This window comes from Lathyrus oleraceus, chromosome 5, assembly GCF_024323335.1.
Source record: "Lathyrus oleraceus cultivar Zhongwan6 chromosome 5, CAAS_Psat_ZW6_1.0, whole genome shotgun sequence".
NCBI classification, from domain to species: Eukaryota; Viridiplantae; Streptophyta; class Magnoliopsida; order Fabales; family Fabaceae; genus Lathyrus; species Lathyrus oleraceus.
This window is the reverse complement of record NC_066583.1, coordinates 283914761-283939313: the sequence shown is the minus strand read 5'-3', so window position 1 is coordinate 283939313 and position 24553 is coordinate 283914761. Positions and strand designations below refer to the sequence as shown.

General features: G+C 34.1%; 1 protein-coding gene across 1 annotated transcript; it reads left to right on the top strand.

The window, feature by feature from the left end:
* The first annotated feature begins 5188 nt into the window (after positions 1-5188).
* LOC127080218 (phosphatidylinositol/phosphatidylcholine transfer protein SFH8) lies at positions 5189-17935 on the top strand. The gene is made up of 12 exons (XM_051020546.1): positions 5189-5285; positions 10456-10585; positions 11467-11626; positions 11878-11955; positions 12080-12181; positions 12376-12425; positions 12510-12609; positions 12721-12819; positions 12941-13054; positions 13289-13390; positions 13750-13863; positions 17879-17935. Exons 1-12 carry the CDS (start codon positions 5189-5191, stop codon positions 17933-17935), a joined length of 1203 nt encoding a protein of 400 aa, XP_050876503.1.
* Positions 17936-24553: the final 6618 nt, after the last annotated feature.

The window sequence follows — 24553 nt, the reverse complement described above, 5'->3', positions numbered from 1 at the left end:
ATCATCAAGTTGGACATCAATGGTGTGACACAAATTGTCACACCCTAATTCAAAAAATCATATCTCACAAACCAGAAATGATAAATTCACAAACTCTACACCAAAATCACCATGAGTGTGTCTAGTTTAAGCACAAAAAATTTGGGAGCCATTGGATAAAGTATCATCATTTCACAAATGTTTTGGCAAAGTGTACAAAATATGCATACATGTCACAAACCCTCATACAAATTAAAATCCATTGATCACAAAATTCTGGAAAAATTATGATAAAAAAGTAGAGATCATGATGAAAATAATGCAAAAATTCCCATGAGAAATGGATTTAAAATGAATGAGTTATGATTTTTCAAAGTTTGATGATTAAAACGAAATTAAAATAAAAAAAACAATGTCATTTAATGGGTCATGTGCCACGCTGATGGCAAACTTGTAAATAACCCATCCACTTAATCAAACGGCCGCGTTTTGGCAAAGGAAATGAAATAATGTTATTGGTTGATGTCCAAACAATGCCATGCAGCACGTGAAACAGCAGAAAAAATCTGGAAAAAAAATGGCTTTAGGGTTTCTAAGCTACAGTAGCAGCTTCATCATCTTCCCAATTCGATTCAAAAGAAAAATTCCAGAAATCAAAATTAATCATACCAAAATGATCAGCAAGCTTCACTCATGCATAATCCATCATCCATTTTCGTTAAAACAAGCCAGGCATTCGGAATCGAGTAAAAACATATTTCATTATCAAACTTCAAAACAGCATAACTCCTAAACTACTTAACCAAATCAAATGATTCAAAGCTTAACGTGCTCAGGGATAAGAGATCTACAAAGTACATATCATGGTTTTGGAAAAAATGAGGGTCGAAAATTTACCAAAATTTGAAGAAAAGCTGTGGTGCAGTTGTTGTTTGATGGTAAATGCTTGAAACAGATGTGCCAATAGCTTCCCAAAGATGGATGGTTGAAGGATTTTGGTTCAGCAACTCTTGAAATGGCTTAACCCGAGTTCTGCCATGGATGATGTGTGAAGAAAAACAGTTGGATAAAAGCTCCTTCCAGCTGGAGAAGGATGGTTGCAAAGAGCCTGAGATGATGCTTGGATGATGCAGCAATAATGGTATGGTCGTGGTCTTTGGAGGTTTTTTTGAAGATTTTGGAAAAATGCAAAAATGAAGTTTTAGAGAATGAGTGAAGTTTTTTGTGTTTTGAGGCTGCAACTAGGGTTCACAATGACAGAAAATGATCCATATATCTGCTGTTTTGTGGTACAAAGCAAGCTTCATGAAAACATGGAAAGGAGTTGGTAAAAAGATGTACTTTCTTTCAATTTTCAAGCAACTTGGCATGGGTGTATGTACTTGCACGAATTTGACTTTGTAACATGACCAAAACCACATTTCTGAACTATTCCAATTGGCCAAATGGTTAAAAAATGATTATTTTGAAAAGTCAAAATTCAACTCACTTGAAATTAATTAAGGCAAGTTCAAAAATGCCATTTTGATTGGTGAAGTTTTGGTGAATGATGGTTACATTTTTGGAAAGAGGAGGTCAAATGTGACTTGTAGGAAAAAACCCCACCAAATTTGGCCAAATGGTTTAAGAGATATGGCCTTTTGAAGTTCAAGATTTTCTGAAAATGATTCGATCATAACTTGCCAACCATACATGGGAATTGAGTGTTCTTAGACTTTTTGGAAATGGGAGAACAAGATCTTCAACTTTAATGTTGGGCAAAAATTCATTTGAAGCTTGTATCATGATGTAAGTTTGAGGATCAAGACTTTCCATTTTGGGCAGGTTTCAATTACAGGTCCAGTTTTCATTTTTGGAAATTTCTGATCTGGCTTCAAATTCTTCCATGATGGTGCTTGACATGATATATGAGGCCTATTTGGACATGAATGAGACCCCTCAAACCAAATCCCATCATCAAATCACTGATTAAATGGACAGTTGACCAACAGTTGACTTTTAGGGTTTCTGACTGATTGTGCATTGACTGATGACTTCTGAACATCCAATCCTTGACCAAAACACTTCAAATGGATCCTCAAGTCATGTGAACATGTTGGACCAACCCTAGGGCCTTGGCTCCTTGAGAATTGTGCTTGCTTGCTTGGTTGACTGATCTCCTGATCAGTTTGACCTAATTTCTTGATTGGCTTGCACTTGAGGCAAATGGGACAATGCAATACTATGCAGTGGACCATGTTATGCTATGACCTAATATGAAAATGTATGTACAATGATAGGTGCAAATTTGAGGTGCTACAGTAAGCACAATATGTTATTTAAGTAATCATGTTATTATTAAACCTATTTTAAAGAAGACACCATATGAGCTTTACAAGGGAAGAAAACCAAATATTTCATATCTTTATGTCTTTCGGTGAAAATCTTTTATTCTCAACAATGACAAAGACAATCTTGGTAAGTTTGATGAGAATCCGATGAAGGCATATTTCTTGGTTACTCTCTTACAAGTAAGGTCTATAGAATTTTCAATAAAATAGCTCTTGTTATTGAAGAATCCATGCATGTTTATTTTAATATATGATGTATATTTTCCCTATATTACTTTAATTTGTATTTTACTCTTTTTCATTTTGAAAATCTCAAAAAGGGGGAGAAGAGATGGTTGTTTATGTTAACTTTAAGGATACCAAAGACAAAACATGAATTTCAAAATAAAGAGGGAGATATACAAAATATAGGGAACATCAAGTGTCAAACAAATACTTTCCATAAATATATTTTGTCATCACAAAAAAAGGGGGAGATTGTGAAGAAGATACCCATCATCTATCTTGATTTATTTTTGATGAAGATAAAAGATTATCAAAGAAGAAAAAGATTGAAGTCTAGCTCAATCAAATTTCAAGATTACAAAAGTTATTGGATATTAAATTAAAAGAAATTGATCATGAAGCAAAGTTATTCAATTACAATTCACATTATGTCTATCCTAAAATGCTCAAAAAATCATTCATATTTTCATCTCAAAGGGTCCTAAGCATTCATGCATCAAAACCACTCAATTAATGCCATTTCAAAGTATATATTTAAAATTTTATAGGGTGGTAATCAGTTACATAATCATTCTATTTTTGGTAAATTATGGCAGTCTAAACCGAGGTAATCATACTTTAAACTCCGCTATAACTAGCTTATTTTTGTTACATGTTTGAATTTTGAAAATCGTTCTGCATGTTTTTAAATTAGGTATTGTTTAACTGATTTAAGAAATCGATTACATAATGCAAAATTATATATTTTTTTTTATGAACCATTGTCATTCATTTTTAATTTTTTAAATCCGGTGTCCGTTTAACTGATTTAAGAAACCCTGTATAAAATGCAGAATTATGTGTTTTCAAGAACCATCGTTATTCTAAACTATTGCAAACCTTCATAAAAATATCTCAAACTTATGCATATATTCTCAGTGGTTTCTTATGATGTATTTAAGGAAAAATACATTGGTTTTCAAATTACCTCTTTCATATATAATCTCATACAATTCAAATCTTTTTTCAAGTGTTCATACAACTTTAACAATAAAAATTTGTACATAACTTTCATATCATTCAAAGAGTTTCATTCAAACTTTCTGAGTACTTAAGGTTATTATATTTTAATTGTACATTGAAAGAGAAGATTAATTTTCTTTATTAGAATTGATACAAGAACATTTCATATATTCAAAATCTATTTTGATCACCAAGTGTGCGGTGACAATTGTTTGAAATAGAAAGTGGTGTTCTTTTTAAAAATTATTTGTAATAGAAAGTGGTGTACTTTCTAAGTGTTGTAAACAGAAAGTAGTGTACTTTATGTTTTATGTGAGAATCATCACAGTGTTTGATGATTTTGGAAAAGATCTTTTGATTTAGGGAGATTCAAAGTTCACCATAGGTTTGGTATTTATGTTAGAAGATTATAAGATAGAGGTCTTGGTGTGAGGATTATACAAATATCTAACATAGTGGAAAATCCTTCAAGGTGTGAAGGGACTAGATGTACCCTTGGTTGATAAGGGGAACTAGTATAACTCCTTGTTGCTATGAATATATATTTATCATATCCAAAGATAATTAAGATCATAACGCAAAATCGATAAAAATAGGGCAAACTTAATTCACACCCTATTAGGTTTCAGTATATAGTTACAATTGTCATTTGTGATGATGATAATTTAGTATAAGTACCAATTAAAAGCAACATCAATAATGATCATGTTGAACAATCCAAACATCAAGATGAAGTTATTTAATAAGAGAAGAATCAAAATGATCTTCCTCAAGAATGGAGAACCCGCCGTGATCACCCAATCGAAAATATAATAGGTGATATAGCAAAGGAGTGTCTACTCGCCTCAATCTCAAAGATGCTTGCTTGAAAATGGATTTTGTTTCACAAATAGAACCTTAAACTTTTAATGAAGCTTTAAAGGATGACCAATGAATACTTTCCACTCAAGAAGAATTAAACTAATTTGAAAGAAATAAATTTTGGGAACTTATTCCTAAACCTAATGATAAATACATCGTTGGCATAAAATGTCTGTTCAAAAATAAGCTTGATGAGAATGAATCAAATATTGGTGCCTTAAGGCTATAATCAAGAAAAAGGAATCAAATTTTGGTGAAATATTCTCTCCTGGTGAAAGGTTAGAAGCTATTCGATTATTGTTTGCATATGCTTGTTCCTTGAATTTTTTAGTTATACCGGATGTACGTCAAGAGTGCATTATTGAACATATACATCAATGCAGAAATTTATGTTAATCAACCTCCGAGTTTTGAAGACTTCAGAATATTTCACATATATATAAATTGAGGAAAACTCTTTACGGCTTAAAACAAACATCAATGGCTTGATATGATAGAATTAGAAATTTTCATGTGAAATAGGTTTCAATAAGGGAAAGGTGGATACAACATTGTTCATCAAGAAGATCAAAGATCACACCTTACTTGTTCAAATATATGTTGATGACACCGTATTCGGATCGACAAATAAAGAATTATGTGAAGAATTTTCAAAGATGATGCAAGGAAAATTCAAGATTTTTATGATGGGTAAATTAAACTATTTTTTTGGACTACAAATCAAGCAATCAAAGAATGATATTTTGATCAACCAATCCAACTATTGAAAATAACTCTTGAACAAATTTTATATGGAAAATTGCAAAGAGATTGCTACTTCAATGGGTTCGGGAACTTATGTTGATCAATATGAATATGGTGTCCCCATTGATATAACAAAATATCAAGGTATGATTGGTTCTTTACTCTATCTAATTGCAAGTTGTCCTAACATAATCTTTAGTGTTTGTCTATGCGCTCGATATCAAGCATGTCCAAAGGAATCCCACTCTCTTCAGTAAAAAGGATCATGGAGTATTTGAAGGGAACCATAAATGTTGGAATATGGTATCTGAAAGGTAGTATATGTGCTTTAGTTGTTTATTTTGACTCGTATTTTGTAGGTTTTAAAGCATATTGAAAAAGCACAAGTGGTACATGTCACATTCTTGGTAATGCTCTAGTTTCATGGTCATGTAAAAAGCAGGCGTATGTTGCTCTTAACACGACAAAAGGAGAATATGTTACAGTTGGAAGTTGTTGAGCTTAAATTCTCTGGCTAAAACAATAACTCTATGGCTACAGCTTGAATCTAGGATGCATTCCTCTTAGGCGTGACAATACAAATGCTATAAACTTGACAAAAAATACGATCATGCATTCTTGAACTAAACACATAGACATTCATCATCATTTCCTACGAGATCATGTTCTTATAGGAGACATTGAAGTCACATTTATGGACACACATGATGAATTGGCATATATTTTCAAGAAACCTCTAGCTAAGGAGCCATTTTACAAGATAAGGAGAGAACTTTGTATTTGTGATGAAATTGATGTATAAAAGATCATATATTCATCTCTACTCATGACATGGCGATCTTGGTTCTCATGGTTCCTCAAATCACCAAGGTACATGCTATTCATATTTCAAAATGTTAAATGCTAATTCACAATTTCATTTGTGAATAAATTCAATTATGGGTAGGTATCAATTGTTCTCTTCATTATCCATCAAAATTTGTCCTTAATCCATATTTTAAAAATTACACTACATGTATCTGGTTACATAAATGGTGTAACCGCTTACCACTCTAGAACTTTTGGCAAATGCAAAGCAAACCCGACATTTAACCAGTTACACCCATACTGTAATCGGCTACACCTACAATATTTTGCCTTTATTTAAGTTCATATTGTTTGATTTGGTAAAATTTTGTTGTACATCTAAAACTTATGGTTGGTTGTTGTTCTTTCCTTATATGAATTTATGTGTTTCCATCTATGTATGTTTTTCTTATTATGGTTAAGATGTGTGTGTGTGTGTGTGTGCCTTCAAATATGAGTACTATACTTCTTTTATCCATTTTTTTTAATTCTTTTTATAATCACAAAAGGGGGATAAGAAGCATGTATATATATGTTTTTTCTTTGTCTGAATTCATATTCAGGTATACAAGATACTAAGTAAAGCAATAAGGATGGTTGGATTAAAAAATTCAACAATTAAGGGGGATCATATGATTTAGGAGGAGCTTTGTTCAAAGAAAGTCGAAAGCAAAATATGTCAAATGTTTGTCATCATCAAAAAATGGGGAGATTGTGAAGACAAACTCATATTGAGATAAGATTTTAATGAAGACAACAAATTATCAAGAAGGAAAAGGTTCATCCCAATCATCTCCAAACAAGGATAAAAAATACATAAGTTATTGGATGACAATGATGAAAATATACATTGATCATGATGCTAATAGGTACACAATTCAACTCATTATGTAACATTGTTAGATGCTCAGAAGTCATCTTTCTCCTCACCACTAAAAGTGTTTAAGAATTCATACATCAATAACCTTAATTTACAAACATTACCTAAGTCAAAAAATCATTTTACAATACAGTGTAACTGGTTACACTAATGCAGTAACTGGTTACACAAACTTACTGCCTCAAATGTTTTATAAAAATTGAAGGTGGTAATCGGTTACATAAATACTATAACTGGTTACATGGTCTGGAACTTTGAAAATTTTGAATGTTCAGAATTGCATAATGCATTCTCTTATCAACCATTGTGTTTCCAAATCAACGAAAACCCCCACGAAACATCTACCAACATGTGAAATTGATCCAACATGTTTAATAAGGCAATGATCATTCAAATTTCAATTCACCTCTTCCATTCAAATTTTCAATTTAATTTAAATTTGATTTAACATTTTCATATACACAAATCTTGAAACTTTTTCTGCATAATTGTCATACCTTTTTGCAAAAAGTTTCTTAGCATTTAATATTGTTATATTTGAATTGTTCACTCGAAGATAAGATCAATTTCTATGTTGGAATTAATTCAAGTGTAGCAGTATATTTCAAATCCTTTTTAAATTATGGTTTTGATCACCAAGTGTTGGTGACTATTGATTTTAGATGAAAGTGGTGTGCTTTCTCTAAGTATTGTGAAAAAGAAAATGATGTGATTTCTTTCTTGTGTTAGAAGATTGTAAGAGGGTCTTGGAGTGAGACTTGTACAAAGATCTAACATAGTGGACAATTCTTCAACGATTGAAGGGACTAGATGGACCATTGGTTATAACGGGAACTAAGATATATCCTTGTGTGTTTTACTTTCTTGCACTTTATTCTTTCTTCATTTTTTTCAAAGTTCATCCACTTAATTTCGGAAAAATAAAAAGGAAAGAACCATTGCTTAAAACAATAAAAATCCAGAAAACCTAATTCACCTCCCTCTTAGGTTTCACTTTATAGTTACACTATGCCAACCTCAAGTACGCAAATGGAATTCTCATATCTAAATTAAAAAAAAGCATCTAATCTAATGAGGTCTTGAAGAGTTCATACAAGTTTACGATCTTCCTTGCAACAACTATGAGTATGACGAAAGTGAAGGAAACAATTTTAATTCTGATCTTGCTATTTTTTCCTTTTTGACTGATCAATCCTCCATCATTCCTACTCTCTTCACCGTTGACTTAATACACTCAGATATTCAATTAATTCATTATGAAAGAGCCACTCTAGCAGTAACTCTGTTGGGAAAATTTGAGTCGATGCAATGATCCATAATATGATGGATAACAAAAAGAAAAACACGCTTTTACCGTATAACTAACTAATCACAAAAAATCTTGGCTTAATTTGGATACGATTTGGAGAAGGAGGAATCCAAGATTAAACGATAAAAAATAGAAAAAATCACCATAAGTCAGATAAGGTTCATAGTTGAAAATAAGGGAATTCTTTCACTGCCTTCAAAAGCACTGCCAAGAGCATGACAACAAGCGAAGAACATTGACTTATATCCTTCTTCCTCAAATATCCTTATCATCCTATCTCAAAATCAACAAGAGATGACAATGTTGCATAAAATAACAAATTCAAGGATTCGCTGCCTCACCGAAAAACTTGAAAAATTCCAACTAACATCTCCAATTGTATCTAGTGAGGATGATGAAGAAGCGAATTAGTTATTTATTTAGGTGTTTTGCTTGGTTGTTTTTATCTTTTTGTACTTTACATTAATGATGTTTTTATCACTTCTTTCAATCTCCTTTTTTTAATTAATAAAAAAATTCCCTTAGTAATATGTTTGACTATGTGAACAATGTGCTTGCATATCAAAAACTTATGTCTAGCATCTTTACCAACCTTTTTTATTATGACAAATGGAGAAAAGTATACTCTCATACGGAGTAGAGTATACTCTCTACTCATGTGAGGGAGAGTTTAACAACTCCAAAATTTATCTACCAGTGTTTTCTTTTACCACCTCCCTAAAAGATGCCTTGTCATCATAAAAAGGGAGAAAGTATGGAACCATGTGCTTACATGTATAATCAAGAATGATTGTATACTAAAGTTCTTAAGAATTATTAGATACTCTCAAGATTAGTTCTTGGGAAGGAGAGTAGATAACTTCTTTAGTCTAAACCTCTATAAATTTCTGATGTCGTTCTTTATTCCCTTAAATTTTTTACTTTTCACTTATTTTCCTTACCTTGATTTTCCTATGGCATGTTCAAATGTTTTTGAGAAAATGTTTTCAAAATCCGATTTAGAAAAAGATTTTGTTTAAACTATAATTTTTCAAACCTTCATAATTCACCGTCCTTTTGTGTATGAAGTCACATGTTCAACCCAAAGGATCGTCTCTAAGTACTTTATTATTTAACACTTTATAATCACTTATACGTAGTTACTATAGGGTGTTAAAGATCTTGTCATAAGTCTCTTACATGATTGTTTCCGCTTTTAATTAGATCTTTAATTGCATAATTTATCAAGATTCAATATTCTATATTATGGTAGTTACTTTTGAGAAAATGGAAGTAATTTGACTTGTCTAGATCTGCACGTTCCTAGACCTTCATAGGGAATTATACCTCTCCTCTAAAAACTTAACTTATCTTAAATGATAATCTTTTTAGACAGGGAAAACCTTTGTTTCCCCCATTGGGCCAAACTTTGTCTACGTTGGCCCTTAATGTACTACCTTAAATAACTTTGCTTGCCTATAACATCTCTTCATACTGGGTGTACATTTTTCCCACTTGAGAAAATCATTGATGCACTACGCCAAAAATGACTTTTAACAGCGCATCTTAGACAGCGCTTTTAAAAGAAAGCGCTGTCTAAGGTTAAAATTAAAATAAAACACGGAAAATGTTCCAAAAAAATAATGAAAGCGCTGTCTAAGGGGGGGTCTTAGACAGCGCTTTCTAAAAGCGCTGTCTAAGACCCCCCCTTAGACAGCGCTTTTAGAAAGCGCTTTTAAATATAGACCTTAGTCAGCGCTTTTGATAAAGCGCTGTCTAAAGTCTTTAAATTAAAAAAAAAATTAAAACCAAAAGCGCTGTCTAAGGGGGGGTTTAGAAAGCGCTTTTGGAAAGCGCTGTCTAAGGCATACCTTAGAAAGCGCTTTCCTCAAAAGCGCTGTCTAAGGTCTAATTAAAATAAAATTTCAGACTCCATTTCAATTTTCGTTCTCTGTTCTTTTCTTTTCCCTCCTGCGAACGTTGAAACCCTATCAGCGAAAACCATAACAGCGAACACGAATACACTTCCATTTTTCGGTTTCAATCATTGAACGTGTTTGAAGAATCGTACGTGTCTCGACATTTGGGTGTTTTTCAGATTGAAATCACAATACCCGGTACTAAACTATTCGTATTCGGTTTCTTGCTATTTATCCCCAATTATTGTTTTTCAATTAGAGTTAGCTAGGGTTTTCAATTCATGGTCTGGGTAAAAGATTGATTGTGGCTGTTGTTTAGTATAATGCTTTTTGAAAAAATTTATCATCATTGACGATTCGTTTTTGTTATTTTTGTTGCAGATGGATACCCATTTGAACCCCCGAAGATGAAGTTTACAACCAAAGTCTGGTATGGATATGTTGTTTCTGTTCTCTATCTTGTTGGATTACTTAACATAGTGGTTAAGTTTTACATGAGTATGACGGTAGAGTATGTGATTGGCAGTGTTAAGTGTGCAATCCAGTGAATTGGCGGCCTGCTAAAATCTGCTGCTGCACCCTATGGGTTCTCCTTAATGATGCTGATCTATTGGGATCTTTGTGTTTCATTGATATCTACAGTGGTTTATTGTTTATTTATTTTTTTAGTTGAAATGTTTTTACTCAACCATAAAAATGCTACTTTGTTTACTATTTTCAAGATTTTGGTATGTCAACATTTCCTTTAGACATTCTTGAAAACATGAAACTAGATGGGAAGATACAAGCAAACCAAACACACTGTTCTAATTTGTTAGTGTTTAAAACTATTGCATTTGTTACTTGGCATGTTATTTTTCTGGAAATCTATAGTGTAATCCCATAATAAAATTTTGGGTTTGGTTGAAGATAAGCTCTTCTAAGACCATCCTTTATTTATGTGTGATATAGAAATTGTTTTGACATTTTATGCCAGGGTTTCAATCTGTCTTGAATTAATTATTGAGTATTGATGCCGGTGTAACCTCTAAACCTACTAGAGAAGCTTAATATGCTGGTCCTTTTCATTTAGTGTTGTTTATAGTGTGGTATTTGGTCTCAAAATATTGATATGATGAGTTTTGTATGTCATCTTTTGTTAATCTTTCTCTTTCACCATCTCACCCTGATTACTAATCTGGCAGTTAAGCTTCTCGTGCTTGTTTCAGTTGCCTCGTCATTAGGTGTTCAGGCTCCTGAAGTAGCATATGATTATTGAATCTATGTTCTATCTTAGTATTTGTAGTATGAGCAATTTAGTTACTTATGCACTGAAAATGTGGCACTAAATGCATTAGTGTTCAATAAATATCTGTTCGGTTTATTAATTTTGCAATGCATATAACATTGAAGGCACCCAAACATCAGCAGCCAAAGTGGGGCTATTTGCCTGGACATCTTGAAAGATCAGTGGAGCCCAGCACTGACTCTGAAGACTGCACTGCTTTCTGTGCAAGCACTTCTTTCTGCTCCTCAGCCTGATGATCCTCAAGATGCTGTTGTGGCACAGCAGGTCTGCTTCATTCTTGTGTCGTTGTATCTTTACTCTTATGATTCTTCTCATATGTTTTGTGTGTGGAACTAACAAAGTTCAATATATTGAATACTTTTATGTTTGCATATCACAACCTGCAAGTCAAAAAGCACCACAATCTTAGATGTTCAAGGAGTGGTATGTTGCCAATAATTATTTATCTTTGCATTAGCTGTAAACGGAAGTACTAAATCATTCAAATCATTTTTATTTTATGATTCAATTATCAGGGGCTTAAGAATTTTACTAAGTCAGCCCGGGATCTCGTCATGCGATTGCAGAAGGTCGACGGTGACAATTACCCTGAGGTGTGATATCTCATGTCCTATAGATTGCTTTTGCTATTATTTTTTGATGTTACTCAGTTCTTGGAATTTCCAAAGGGGATATACCATGTTCAGTGATTACCGGTTGTTTTTTGTGCTGATACAGACACTCTGCCAAATGTTTATTATAAATGCCGGCACTGGATTTAGATTGTTGTGGAGCACTATCAAGTCTTTTCTTGATCCCAAAACAACTTCAAAGATCCATGTATGTTGAACTCCATCTTCTAGTTATTTAAAACTCTGTCTAATTAGTCCCGTTAAGCCAAATCAATTGGTAGCTGTGCAGGGACATCTGGTGCAGGGGTGCGGGTTCGAACCCGCGACATCCCACTTATTCATCTGTTTAATTATATAGTATAAATTGCTGACATTGCTTGATGCTTGGTTCGAAATTATTAGTTTCTTGGAAACAAGTATCAAAGCAAACTACTCGAAGTAATTGATGCCAGGTACATACTGGCTTCATGATGTTTTTATTTTCTCTTGACAAATACATTCTTTAACAGACCTAACACATTGTGCACTTTATAAAGTGAGTTGCCAGAATTTCTTGGAGGTACCTGCTCATGTGCAGATGAGGGAGGCTGCCTTAGATCTGATAAAGGGCCATGGAAAAATCCTGAAATATTGAAGGTCATATTCTATTCTTGGTTGATTTTTTGATAGATATTTGCAAATGTTATACTATATACCAGTCTGACTTGTAATATGCTGACAGTTGATTGTGTTTGCAAAATTTTGTAGATGGTTCTCAATGGTGAACCACGCCGGGCAAGGCAAGTAGTAAAGGTTCTCAACAGCGATGGGAAGGTTATTGCATATGCAAAGCCTCGATACCCAATGGTAACTCTTTGCATGGCCGATTGTTACCTTGATCAAGTGGAGCCAATTTGGTGCTTCACACATTTTTCTCAATGGTCTATTTGTCATATATCACTCTCACTTATGCTACTCCCACCTACAGGTAAAAGGAAGCGATACATCTACTGCTGAATCAGGGTCAGAAGCTGAAGATATAGCTTCTCCAAAAGCAAGGAAGAGCTATTCGAACCTTAGGTTGACCCCTGTTCGTGAGGAAGTGAGTCTTGATCTGTTATACAAATTTCTATTTGCTTCAGATATATAAGAATAACTAATTTGACAGGATATTGTGGTGTTGTTTGATCTACGTAGCTGACTCCATATTGTGGAAAAAGGCTTTGGCTGTTGTTGTTGTTTGTTGCAGTCCACAATATTTAAAGATATTGTGAGACGACGATGATGTAATCAAAGTATAACATTAAGATTCTCATTCACTTTGTGTTTTTGTCAGGCTAAGGTGGTAGGAAAGACAAGCTTTGCTAATAACTTGTCCGGGTATGATGAATACGTTCCAATGTTAGACAAACCTGTTGATGCTGAATGGAAGAGGCAGGTATCTCTACAGAGGACTTATACCTTTAAAGGTTGGTGACTTCTTGGCATTTATTGATGCACCCTTTTGATCTATCTTCTTATTTTTCTTATTCACTAAACTTTCACCCAATTGCACAAATAGGTCTATGATGACTGTTTCTGGACTATGCCACTATAACTTAGGTTTAGCGTTCATGGTTGTAAAGATTATTTATATTGCACTTAAATTTCAAAAAGACTTTTGATGATAGTGTCTGTTTAAGATCTAAACCATTCGTCGACTTATATTCCAAGAGTTCTAGATTTTTGGAGAGTTGGGGATTGTAGGCATTGCTTAGTTTCTTGATGTGAGTTACTATTTAATATGATTTTGTCCAGCAAAGATTAACAATGATTTTCAATACAGGAACACGTCCTCTTCCTGACATTCAGAATACTCCAGAAGGGGTTAAAGCTCGGATTTGGGTAGCACTGACTGCCTTTTTCTTGATGGTATACCTTAGACAGCGCTTTTGTAAAAAGCGCTGTCTAAAGGGGGGATTAGAAAGCGCTTTAGGTAAAAGCGCTGTCTAAGGGGGGGGGGGGGGGGCTTAGACAACGCTTTTTGAAAAGCGCTGTCAAAGGTATACCTAAAAAAATTAAAATAGGAGGGTCTTAGAAAGCGCTTTTGGCCAAAGCGCTGTCTAAGGGGGTGGGGCTTAGACAGCGCTTTTCAAAAGCGCTGTCTAAGGTATACCTAAAAAATTTAAAATAAGAGGGTCTTATAAAGCGCTTTTGGCCAAAGCGCTGTCTAAGGGGGGGGGGGGGGCTTAGACAGCGCTTTTAAGATTTAAAAAAGCGCTGTCTAAACCTTTAGCAGCGGAGGTTTAGACAGCGCTTTAAAGCGCTGTCTAAGGCTAAAAAAAGCGCTGTCTAAGGTCTTGTTTGTTGTAGTGATGTTATTGGATCTCATATGAAGTCCCAAACTTAACAAAGATACTTTTTCAAAAAAAAATCTTATGTTTAATTTATTAGGACAACTACCTTATTATACCTCTCAATATATGATCTTAGTGGTTCATTCCTCTTCTGCCTTACTCCCCTAATCTCTCTAGTGATTTTAACTTCCTCCTAGATGTTGTGAAATGAGCTATGAAGCTTTTACATGAAACTTTCATTTCTTCAACCATTTATCCCTCTAAAGAGCAAGTGGTATAGACTTTAACGTGTTTGTTGAGGTTTGTGGTTCCACCGTATGATCCTATCTAGGAGGTTTTTGGAGATCCCTCCAGATTGAATATCTGTTGATCTTAATAGTGAAAATGTTCATTCATAGGGTATCTTTTTTACCCCAGGATATTTCTAAAGAAGATGAGGACGTCGAACTTCAGTGTCCCTTGACTTGACGTCGAACTTCAGTGTCCCTTGACTTGACGTCGATGATGGTGATGAGGCATTGAGGTCTTGTTTCTCCATGGAGATAAAGGCATGGGTTTTACAGAGATGTACCTGGAGAAAAATGCCTTAGAGGTGTCTCTCGATCTTCATTAGTAAAAGAATTGTTTTCCTCGTCCTGTAAGGTTACAACCAAATCTACCTTTGGGAGCCTCACCAGTGTGTCCTAGGGAGGGTTTTCGGCCTCTTCGTACCACATAAGAATGGAGGGTAGAAAGCCTCACAGTAAGTTATTTATCCTTTAGTTCATCGATGTATTAGGAAGGACCATTTGATTGTTTTAGGGTGTCAATACTTCATGGGATGACAATGAAGCAGTTAATTTGTCTTGGAGGTCTAGGTTCACCCTCCTAACCTCACTGGAAAAAGTAGGATGAGGTCAGAGGTTTTTTATTTTCGCAGTTGTGGTTGTTGCTCATTCGTTTTTTTGAGTTTCCATCAGATCTAGATTAGATAGAAACATAGAAACATTAGAGGATAGTTCCCAGACACAACACCAAATGATCTGATATGGATCATTCTTGTTCAAGTGTTGTTAGGTGACAACAAATCTGATGATGAACTGTTGAAGATCTTTTAGATGTGCAAGGAGACTAAGAATTACCTACAAACACTATGACCTTTTAATCAATAATTATCATAAATGTGATTTTTAGGTTAGAATAATATGTACCTGCTGAGACTGATTTACAATTGTCTTTTATAGAGAGCTTCTAGGGTTTAAATACCCTAAAACCTTATGCATAGTCACAAGTGTCCCATATGACATATATCATAAGATCCCCTGAGTATTATTTGACGGTCTTTAGGGCTCTGTATGCTATAAACAAGTGAACTTCAAGAGGAGGTTCATATAAAATTTTCAAAGTACTTGATTCTTTTATGTAGACAATCGTCGTATGTAGTTGGCGTCAATGGATCTAGTCGTTTATCTTATCCAATAATTTGTGGGTGCTTAGCCGACCTCAATCTAATATGATGCTATGGCGAGACCATTCTATGCAGCCAAGATTCTTGAATGGTTCTTCATATGTAGAGTCACCAATTGTCTCATAGAATCATTGAATGGATTAACGGGGTCCAGATAAATGGACAATCGTCAAGTGTCTAATATTGTTAGAGCTTAGATCAAAATATTTTCAAATCTGTACTTTTTATTGTATAAATGTTATTTATACCTCTAAATATTTTGTTTGAATTCACAAAGAAATAGAGGAAAAAGAAATTGATGTACTTAAAGTAAGAAAAAGTTATACGCTTAAAACTGAAACTAATAAAAGAATAAAAATTAAAGCAATAAATAAAAATAGAGATTAATTATTATGATTGTTAGTGTAAAAAATTTTACACTATTAATACATCACAATCATCCGTTTGTGTTACTTTACATATGATTATAATAAAAGTCAAACTTCTCTAAAAATATTAAATTTATAAAAATATTAAATGACATATTTATCATTTGTTCTAAATAATATTTAAGATAGTAGTTTTTGTGTAAAAAATTACTTTTCTCACATTTATTTTTTATTAATCTATGATAATTAATACCTTTGACTCAAAAATATCCTTACAGTTTTGATTTTTTGAATTTAGTATGAGATAAACCATCCAATCACAATATGATACTCATCAAATTGACAAGTCTAAGAAATCAAAGACTTATTTTTCTTTTAAGAAACCCACGTTATCAATTTTTCCAACACTTTATTCTTAATTTTTCACACACGAAGAGCTTCCTTTTTTGGGGTTGAGTCTCACACATTTTACATTTGGCTCTCCTCATTTCTCACATCCATTGGTTTGACACGTAGCCATTCCAAAAAAAAAAAGTTACTTTGTCAAGTTTTAAAAAACCAACACTTCCAACTATACCCAATCCGATTGGTTAAGATAAATATTTTCAATCATATTTAAACTATAAATATTAGTACAGATAACCTAGTATTGCCATTAAAAAAAGATAACCTAGTGTTTTTCTAATGGAGTAATATATTATTATGGAAAATACGTTTTTATAAAGGTGATCAAGTAGTGACCATTTTCTAAACAATCATAGATCGTAGAATTTCCATCGTGATGAATCTATCTTTATTACTTTTTTCTTTGAATAATGGCTCTTTTGAGATGCTTTTTAAGCTTATATAGTTCAGACAATTATTTACGTTTATCCTTGTCATGAAAGCTGAGGTGGAAGAAAGCCATGATGTTTCAGAAGAACAAACAAGTCGACATCGTGTGTGAAAAGCTGACTTTGTTTGGTAGTGCTGGTTTCAAAGATTTCAAAAGAAAAGTAAGATGCTGGTTGAACTTATTAAAACTTCTAATTGACAGATGCCAAATTATTGTGTAACCACCGCTAGAATTTTTGAATGCATGTCATTTTCATGTATATTTAAATATAGATCCTAACGGCCAGCAACAATTGAGAGGAACTGTTGAATGAATTAGTCAAACTCATTTAGCAACCTTATTGGAAAAAAATAGTGACCAAGCTTTGGACACGTGTTAATCGCCTTACAAATTAGATAGTATCAAAGTATGTATATTTATATATTTGTTTGGTTGTGCTGTTAAGTTATCTTCATTGAATCATGCTCGAGATATTCATCTTAAACATAAGTGAGGTATATTAATAGTTATAAATTGGTGATTTAAATATGTGTTTATAAATGTCCTAACATTTCTTGACACAATGTCTTCTCTCCAAGACACGTGAGAGTCTAACAAATGAATAAAAAAGAACATGTGTATTTCTTGATTAATATGAGATAAACTTTTTTACAAGGCTAAAGAAAAAAAAACTATAATCTAAAAAAAAAAAGCTTATGCAATATAGGCGGCAAGAATGTTGCTTAGTCTAGAAGGAGGAGTAGCGTGCATCATGATGTCAACGTTAGAACAAGCTTCCAAGTTAAGTAGGAAATATACTTCTTATTAAGTGTCTTTTTGAAGTGGTATATTTTCATATTGCATGTTTGTGGTAGATAAGACTCAAATGATGTTAATGTTATGGGAAAAATCAGTGTAGCAAACAAAGTTATTGAAATTCATATTTATGATTATAATGTAGATGAATATATTTATGGCGAAGATTGATAAGAGAGAATTTAAGCATAGTTTACTATAAGAAAAAATGTGTTTAATTAGGAATTAAATTGCAAAAAATCACATAAAATAAAAATTTGTTAGGGCACAAATTACTAACTAAACAAATCACTATAAATTATTAGCAACGAGTCTATCACATGGCTCTTTTACTTGGGACTAAATCCCTCACAAAATCTGATCCATAAATTTTCTCTTGCTTCTCAATCTAGGTGACACAATGTGTCAGTATATTATAAGGGATTAAATCCCTAACAAAGAAATTTATGTTTTGGTATTTGTGAGGCATTGAGCCCCTCGCAAATTGGATGATTATTTCTAGAATAAAATACGTTTTGATATTTGCGAGTGTAATATTTACAACATTATATAAAAAATATTATAACTATATTATTATATATAATAATATAATTATAATAAAAAACATCAAAATAATAAATAAATATATTTTGTAATTTTTTTTACATAAAATTATAAAATTAAATAATTCATGATGATTAAAGTTGAAATAAAAATAGTGTCATATCAAATTTAAAATACAAAATTTCATATTCAAACATTTTAATTATCTTTCTCTTTCTCCTCCTCCTCATCAACTTCTCCATATCCATTGACTCCTCCATATCCATCACTTGAACCTTGGTTCATTTTTGAGGTCATAAATTGTTCAAATCTCTATGTGCGCTCATTTGCAATCCGCATTGCTTCCTCATACTCCATTGTTTTTCTCCCCAGTTCTTCCTCCATCTCTGTTTATTTTCTCCTCAATTCTTCAATTTACGCATTTCTTGCCGCACTTTCCCGTTATGCCTCGGTATGCGCTAAGTTTCTCACAGTTTCTAGCATTTCAGTGGTTAATATAGGTGGATGTGATTATCCTTCTCCATCAGCAAGTCTCATTCTGGAACTCCTATCACGTCGCCTGATAGTTTTGGCGTACCCTCCAACACCATATACTCTCCCATTTTTCCTCTTTCCGCGTGATACATCATACCAAGTATGAAAACTCATACTAGGATCAGTAGGATATTCTGGTGGCGGTGTAGGTAATTCATGATGAATATCTAGATGGATCTCATTAAGTAGAGTTCTACCCAACTCGTCACGCTAATTAAATGAAAACACAAGTAAAAAAAATAATTAGTTTTAATTAATCTAAAATCTAAATAAAAATTTAACTATAAATAAATAAATTTACCATCCTTCATGCAATTTGAGCAACATTAATAATGCATGTTGCGTAGTTGCAGTCGTCAACTTCAGATGCTCTATTCTTTTTCTTGCCATTTCAGATATTTGCTTAAAGGCATAAAAAATAAGCTCTTTAAATACATCTTCACTTATGCAATAGGAATGTGATCCTTTTATTTTTCAAGTAAGTCTAACACGCCTAAGCGTGCCAGATAATGGGACAACATATTTCGAGTAAATTTTTTTCTTAATTTGGTGATGATCTCTAATGTCCCAACAATATTTCTCATACATTGTTGTATGAATTCAAAAAATATTAAATAAAGTATAATCATAAATATCTCAATAAATATAAAGGAAATTAAAATAATAATGACTTAAATGAGTTAGTTAATTATACTTGAAATAACTTAAACCAATCTTTCTTGTCTTCACTGGAAAGTGCTTCATAAGTTGTCCAAAACTCTTTATACTTTACTTTAATAACTTTTGTTATGCTCGATGTTGCAAGATGTGACGGCACAAGGCTAAACAACAAAACTTTGAGTTAGTATTAATTAAAAAAAACTCAAATTTAAAATATAATATAAAACATAAACACTTATGATCCTCCTTCGGGCTCAATGATAAATCTTCTAAGATGTCTCCTAATTATTCGCGACACATTTCTCAGCATGTGCGCCTTCCTTTCAATCCTCATAAGCACGGGTATCTCCATGATCATGAGCACTGGTATCTCCATGAATATCCTCAACGTCCTGCTCATCATGTGCATAATGCTTAGGTGATGAATATGACATGCTAGATCCACTTAGCTCCATATATTGCATATAAGGCTGCATGGAAGGCATACGAAAGCTAGGTTCACTTGGTTGCATGGAAGGCATAGGAAAAGATGTGGGATGCAGGGTGCTGGGTCCACTCGGTGGCATAAAATGTGTATATCCAAGATGTAACACCTCAAAATTTGCCCTCCTCTCTTGGGACTAGCATTAACATATTTGCATATCATTTTAGGACATTAGGCATTTCATATTGCATATCATGTGGTTACATAGTGCAAGCCATCTTCCCAAGTCTTAATCAGGAGATGAGGAAGTTCAAAGGTGCAAGCTAGGGTTTAATGACTGATCATGGGCCATCTGAGGATTGGGCTGTGAATTAGGGTTTCATGATTCTCCAAGGGTATTGGTCTTCATCTTGTTTGCAATGATACATCATCATCATCATGATTGGGTGTCATCAGAAGATTGAAGAAGATTCCTTGAGATTAGGGTTTTGACCACTGGTCAACCCTAATCAGTTGTATTGGGCCAATCAGGGCTGGATCAGGAGATGGGGTTTATGAAGGAGATGAGGATCATTTTGTGACTATATGGTGCTTATGGAGGCTAGGGTATCACCCTTGAGCCATTTCAGTTGGAAATTGGGGCTCAGATTGATCAATGCATTGCCAAATTCATCTATCAGATGAAAAGTCAACTGTGGTCAACTGTACATGATCTGGTGGATTTGGAGGTGGAAACAAGTTAGACACACTTCATTCATGTTGGAACAAGTGTTGAATGACATGGCAAGGCTTAAAAATGAAGAAAATCAAGTCAGGACAAAAACTGCCAAAAATAGCAGGTGACCTGTAACTGAAGTTTCCAAAAATGGAAAGTTTTTTGACCTCAAAAACAGATGTCCAAGGAAGCTTCAAATGAAAAATTGTTCAACATGAAAGTTGTAGATCTTGTTTTCACCTTTCCAAAAAGTCCAAGAACTTGAAAATCCAATGTATGGTTTGCAAGATATGGCTCAGTGAATTTCAGAAAAGACCCGTAATCAGGAGGCCATAATTTCCACATACTTTGTCCAAATTGCAAGTTCTTTATATGCACAAACTCTATTTGACATGTACTTTGAGGGTGCATCATTGGATTTGTTCAAAAATGGCCAAGGCAAAAAGTCACTTTTCAACTGGACAGCTGAATTGGACCAGGGGCAAAATGGTCCAAATGTCAAAATAATTGGAATTTTTGAATGGGACTTTTTCCAACGCCTCAGAAATGGAATTTTAAGTTTGTGTGAATAATCACTTTGTGGCCAGAGCATTTGGTTTGGAATGTGGTTTGGAAAGTGAAATGGTCAAAAATGGATCAATTACCACACACATGTGATTTTGAGAAATACTCAACCAATTGGAATGAAACAAGTTTCTACACATTACATATGTCATTTGGGGATTGCTTGAGCTGTCAAAACAGCTGGCACTAGCTGTCATGATGTATTTACCATTTTGCCCTTGTTTACAAAATAACCAATTTCACTTAACATGTCCAAATTGCTAATTATGTGGATTAAGCTACAATTAAGCTACCATATAAATTCCAAATCACTTCATAATCATAACAGAATGCACAATTACCAAGTTCAGATCTCAAAACCATTCCAATTCTCTCACATTTCATCAAGAACACAAGAACTTCATATGTATCAATCTTCCTCATTCTTCAACCAAATCTCAAAATTCTTTTTGCTTTGGATTTGTATCATCATTATCTTGGACTGTTTTTGGAGATTGGAGGAAGAAACTCATCGAATCGTGACTGTAGCATGAGGAGCTTCAATGGTGAAATGTGGATTTCGAGCACTAGAGGCCAAGGCAACTGAAGTTGGACGCATCATTCATCTACCACTAGCTTGCACTACTTCTGTTTCGTGTAATTGAAGCTCAAAAACAACAAGAACTCCGCTGCCATATCCAGGTTTGAGCAAAATCGATCGTCACCATTTGCTTAATCATTATATGCGTTTGAAAGGCCTTGTTATGTAGATCGTGGATATGTGTTTGGTTTTGAGAATAGTGTACCATAGCCTGAGAAATCTGGAAATGAATTTATGAGCACAAACCCTAGATCGATCGATTCTTGAGTTTTAGGAATTGTTAGGTTGTTTGGAATGTATATTTGAGATCTACATGTTCATACGAGTTCAACGACTATAGCCATGTCCATTTTGGTGAACGTTTGATGTTCTTCGTGTTTTTCAATTTTCTGGAAAATTTCTTGGTGAGAACGATGATGAACTGTGTTTTGATCCAAATTTCCATTCAAATATTTGAATTCTATGTTTCCCTCCCGCGCCAAATTAATTACCAAACTGCCACTGTGCAATTTTAATTATTTTGTTTAATTCCAAAAAATTCATTAACACATTGAATAATTCATAAAAAATTGTAGAAAATTCATAAAAATGTGAGGATTTTTTCCTTGACTTTGTTGACTTGTGTAGAATTTTTTTGACCTATTGGTCAAAGTTGTGCTTGGTAATAATATTATTTGGCTTAGGCTTGTTTCACATGTGTCCATTTTTGCTACCTTCTACCAATTTGATCATGAAATGCACAAAATGTAAAATAAATTCTTGAAAATTTTTGTGATGATTCTTGACTGATTGATGCTCATTTCTATGTAAATTTCATGCATTTTTGATACCTGGTCAATGAGCAGCAAATTCTGGAACTTAGGTGTGACAATTTGTGTCACACCTCATTATGTCAACTTGCTGGATTTTTTTGATTGGCTTATACTTGTTGAAATTGATTGAAATTTTGCATGGTGAATTGTTGACATGTTAGGATGCTTGGTGAATTGTTGTAGAATTTTTCACTGCCTTTTCTAATTGATCATGATTTTTCATTTCTGGTGATTGAATTTGCAAGTCCATGTGACCTAGGTTGGTAGAATGATTGAGAAATGCTCATGTTGTATTGTATGGTCATGAAATTTGATATGCATGAACTAGACACATGTTAGGACCTCCCTGTTTTGGTCTCATCCATTTCTTTATTGTTTTCATTGAGATATGAATTTTTGAAGTGGAAGCATGTATTGATGTTGTGATTTGGAGCCTATAATTGTGTCTGTTTTTGTTGATTTTCATTGACATGGTTCCATTTGCCCAATTGAACTCAAATTTGACATGGTAGACCTTGATTGACCCCTGTTTAGGTGTATTTAATTTGAGAATTTTTTGATGTGTTTTGGTACGGATTTGAATGCAATACTTCTGTTTGTATGCTTGGTGGTTCATTTGACCTCATATGGATTGTTTTGTGCATGAATTGAACATGATGAACGATATAAACATGAGACCAATGATGTTTGCTCTTGTTTGATGTTAACTTGAGTTTTGATTGTGAATGCCTTGCTGTTTTAACTTTTTTGTTGCTTTTGGACCCTAGGCTTGGCCTAGTGGTCTAGTTGCTAATATTTGCTCGATTTTTCAGGATCAAAAGCATAAGGCACATGGAGAATGATGCAAATCAATTTTAATTGATGTTGTTGATGTTTGTATATTAACATAGCATTGTTTTGTAGGTGTTGAAGCTTGGGCTTAAGCCTTGAGCTTGCCTTGTGTTGTGCATAGTTTGTTTAAACTGGTTAACTGTTTGTTGTTTATGGTTTGTCTGCTTGAGTACTGACTGAGTTTGATTGTTTCCAGGTAATTTAGTTGCTCAGTTCCTTGTGAACTATTGCTTTGCTTTGCTTAAGCAACTTGCATTGAGGTAGGTCCTCTTGACTTCATGTAGTCTGGAGACCCGGCTGTTACCGGGCCGGGCAAATTGTCTGAAGTCCTCCTTAAGAGGCAATGATTGTGGTTGTTTATTTTTAAGCCCAAGCAGGGAAAGTCCTTCAAAGAAGGCAATTGGTGGAAGGTAGGGACAAGCAACCTGTCCCCCACTATTCAGTGAGTCTTCTCCTTGCTCCCATTACATGGTTGTAGCATTGAGATCAAAAGCCCAAGATCTGTTGTGTCAGAGTCATCGAGTATAGGAGGGTTCCCCTATTCTGGACCCATGCTCATTTGTCAGCTCTCCCTGGTTAGGGATAAGAGCTGTGAGGTCTGATCCTCACTTCATCCCATCATCTGCTTCACCTTAGCCTCGTAATGGCAAGGTTAAGAGCAAACACAGCCTGTACAGACGACTTGCTTAGGCAGTCAAACCCGATTGATTGAGCCCCTTGTTTGGCTATAGTGGGTGTTATGTGGATATTTGATTGACATGCTTGTGTTGTTTGAGATGCCTGTTCTCATCTGATATATGCTTGTATATTGTATGCTTGTGTGATTGCTTCTTTCCTGGTTAGGATAGTTTGCTTATGCAAGTAGAATAGAAAACCGAACTTAGGTGAATGATGCATGACAACATTAGGCTCGAGTCTCAGCTCCCTAGTTGTGTGTCTTTCCCCGGTTTCTGGTTAGCAATTTAGTCCCTTTCAGGGGAACTACATCGCCCTGATCCTCGTTCCAGACGAGGTATGTAGGCAGGGGGTCGTGCGAGACCTCTCCGGGCAACCTTTTTCTTTTTTGCGTGTGTTTACTTGTTATCTGACTGTGTGTTTTGGTTCGAATGCCGACGTAAGCCCAGTGATTGGCTGTCGGGCTCCACGTTTGCCCTTTT

Coding starts and splice junctions, on each gene's coding strand:
- LOC127080218 (XM_051020546.1), top strand. CDS start 5,189: ATGGAAAATTGCAAAGAGATTGCTACTTCAATGGGTTCGGGAACTTAT. Junction 12,426..12,509: donor CTCGAAGTAATTGATGCCAG/GTACATACTGGC, acceptor CACTTTATAAAG/TGAGTTGCCAGAATTTCTTG. Junction 13,391..13,749: donor ATGCTGAATGGAAGAGGCAG/GTATCTCTACAG, acceptor GATTTTGTCCAG/CAAAGATTAACAATGATTTT.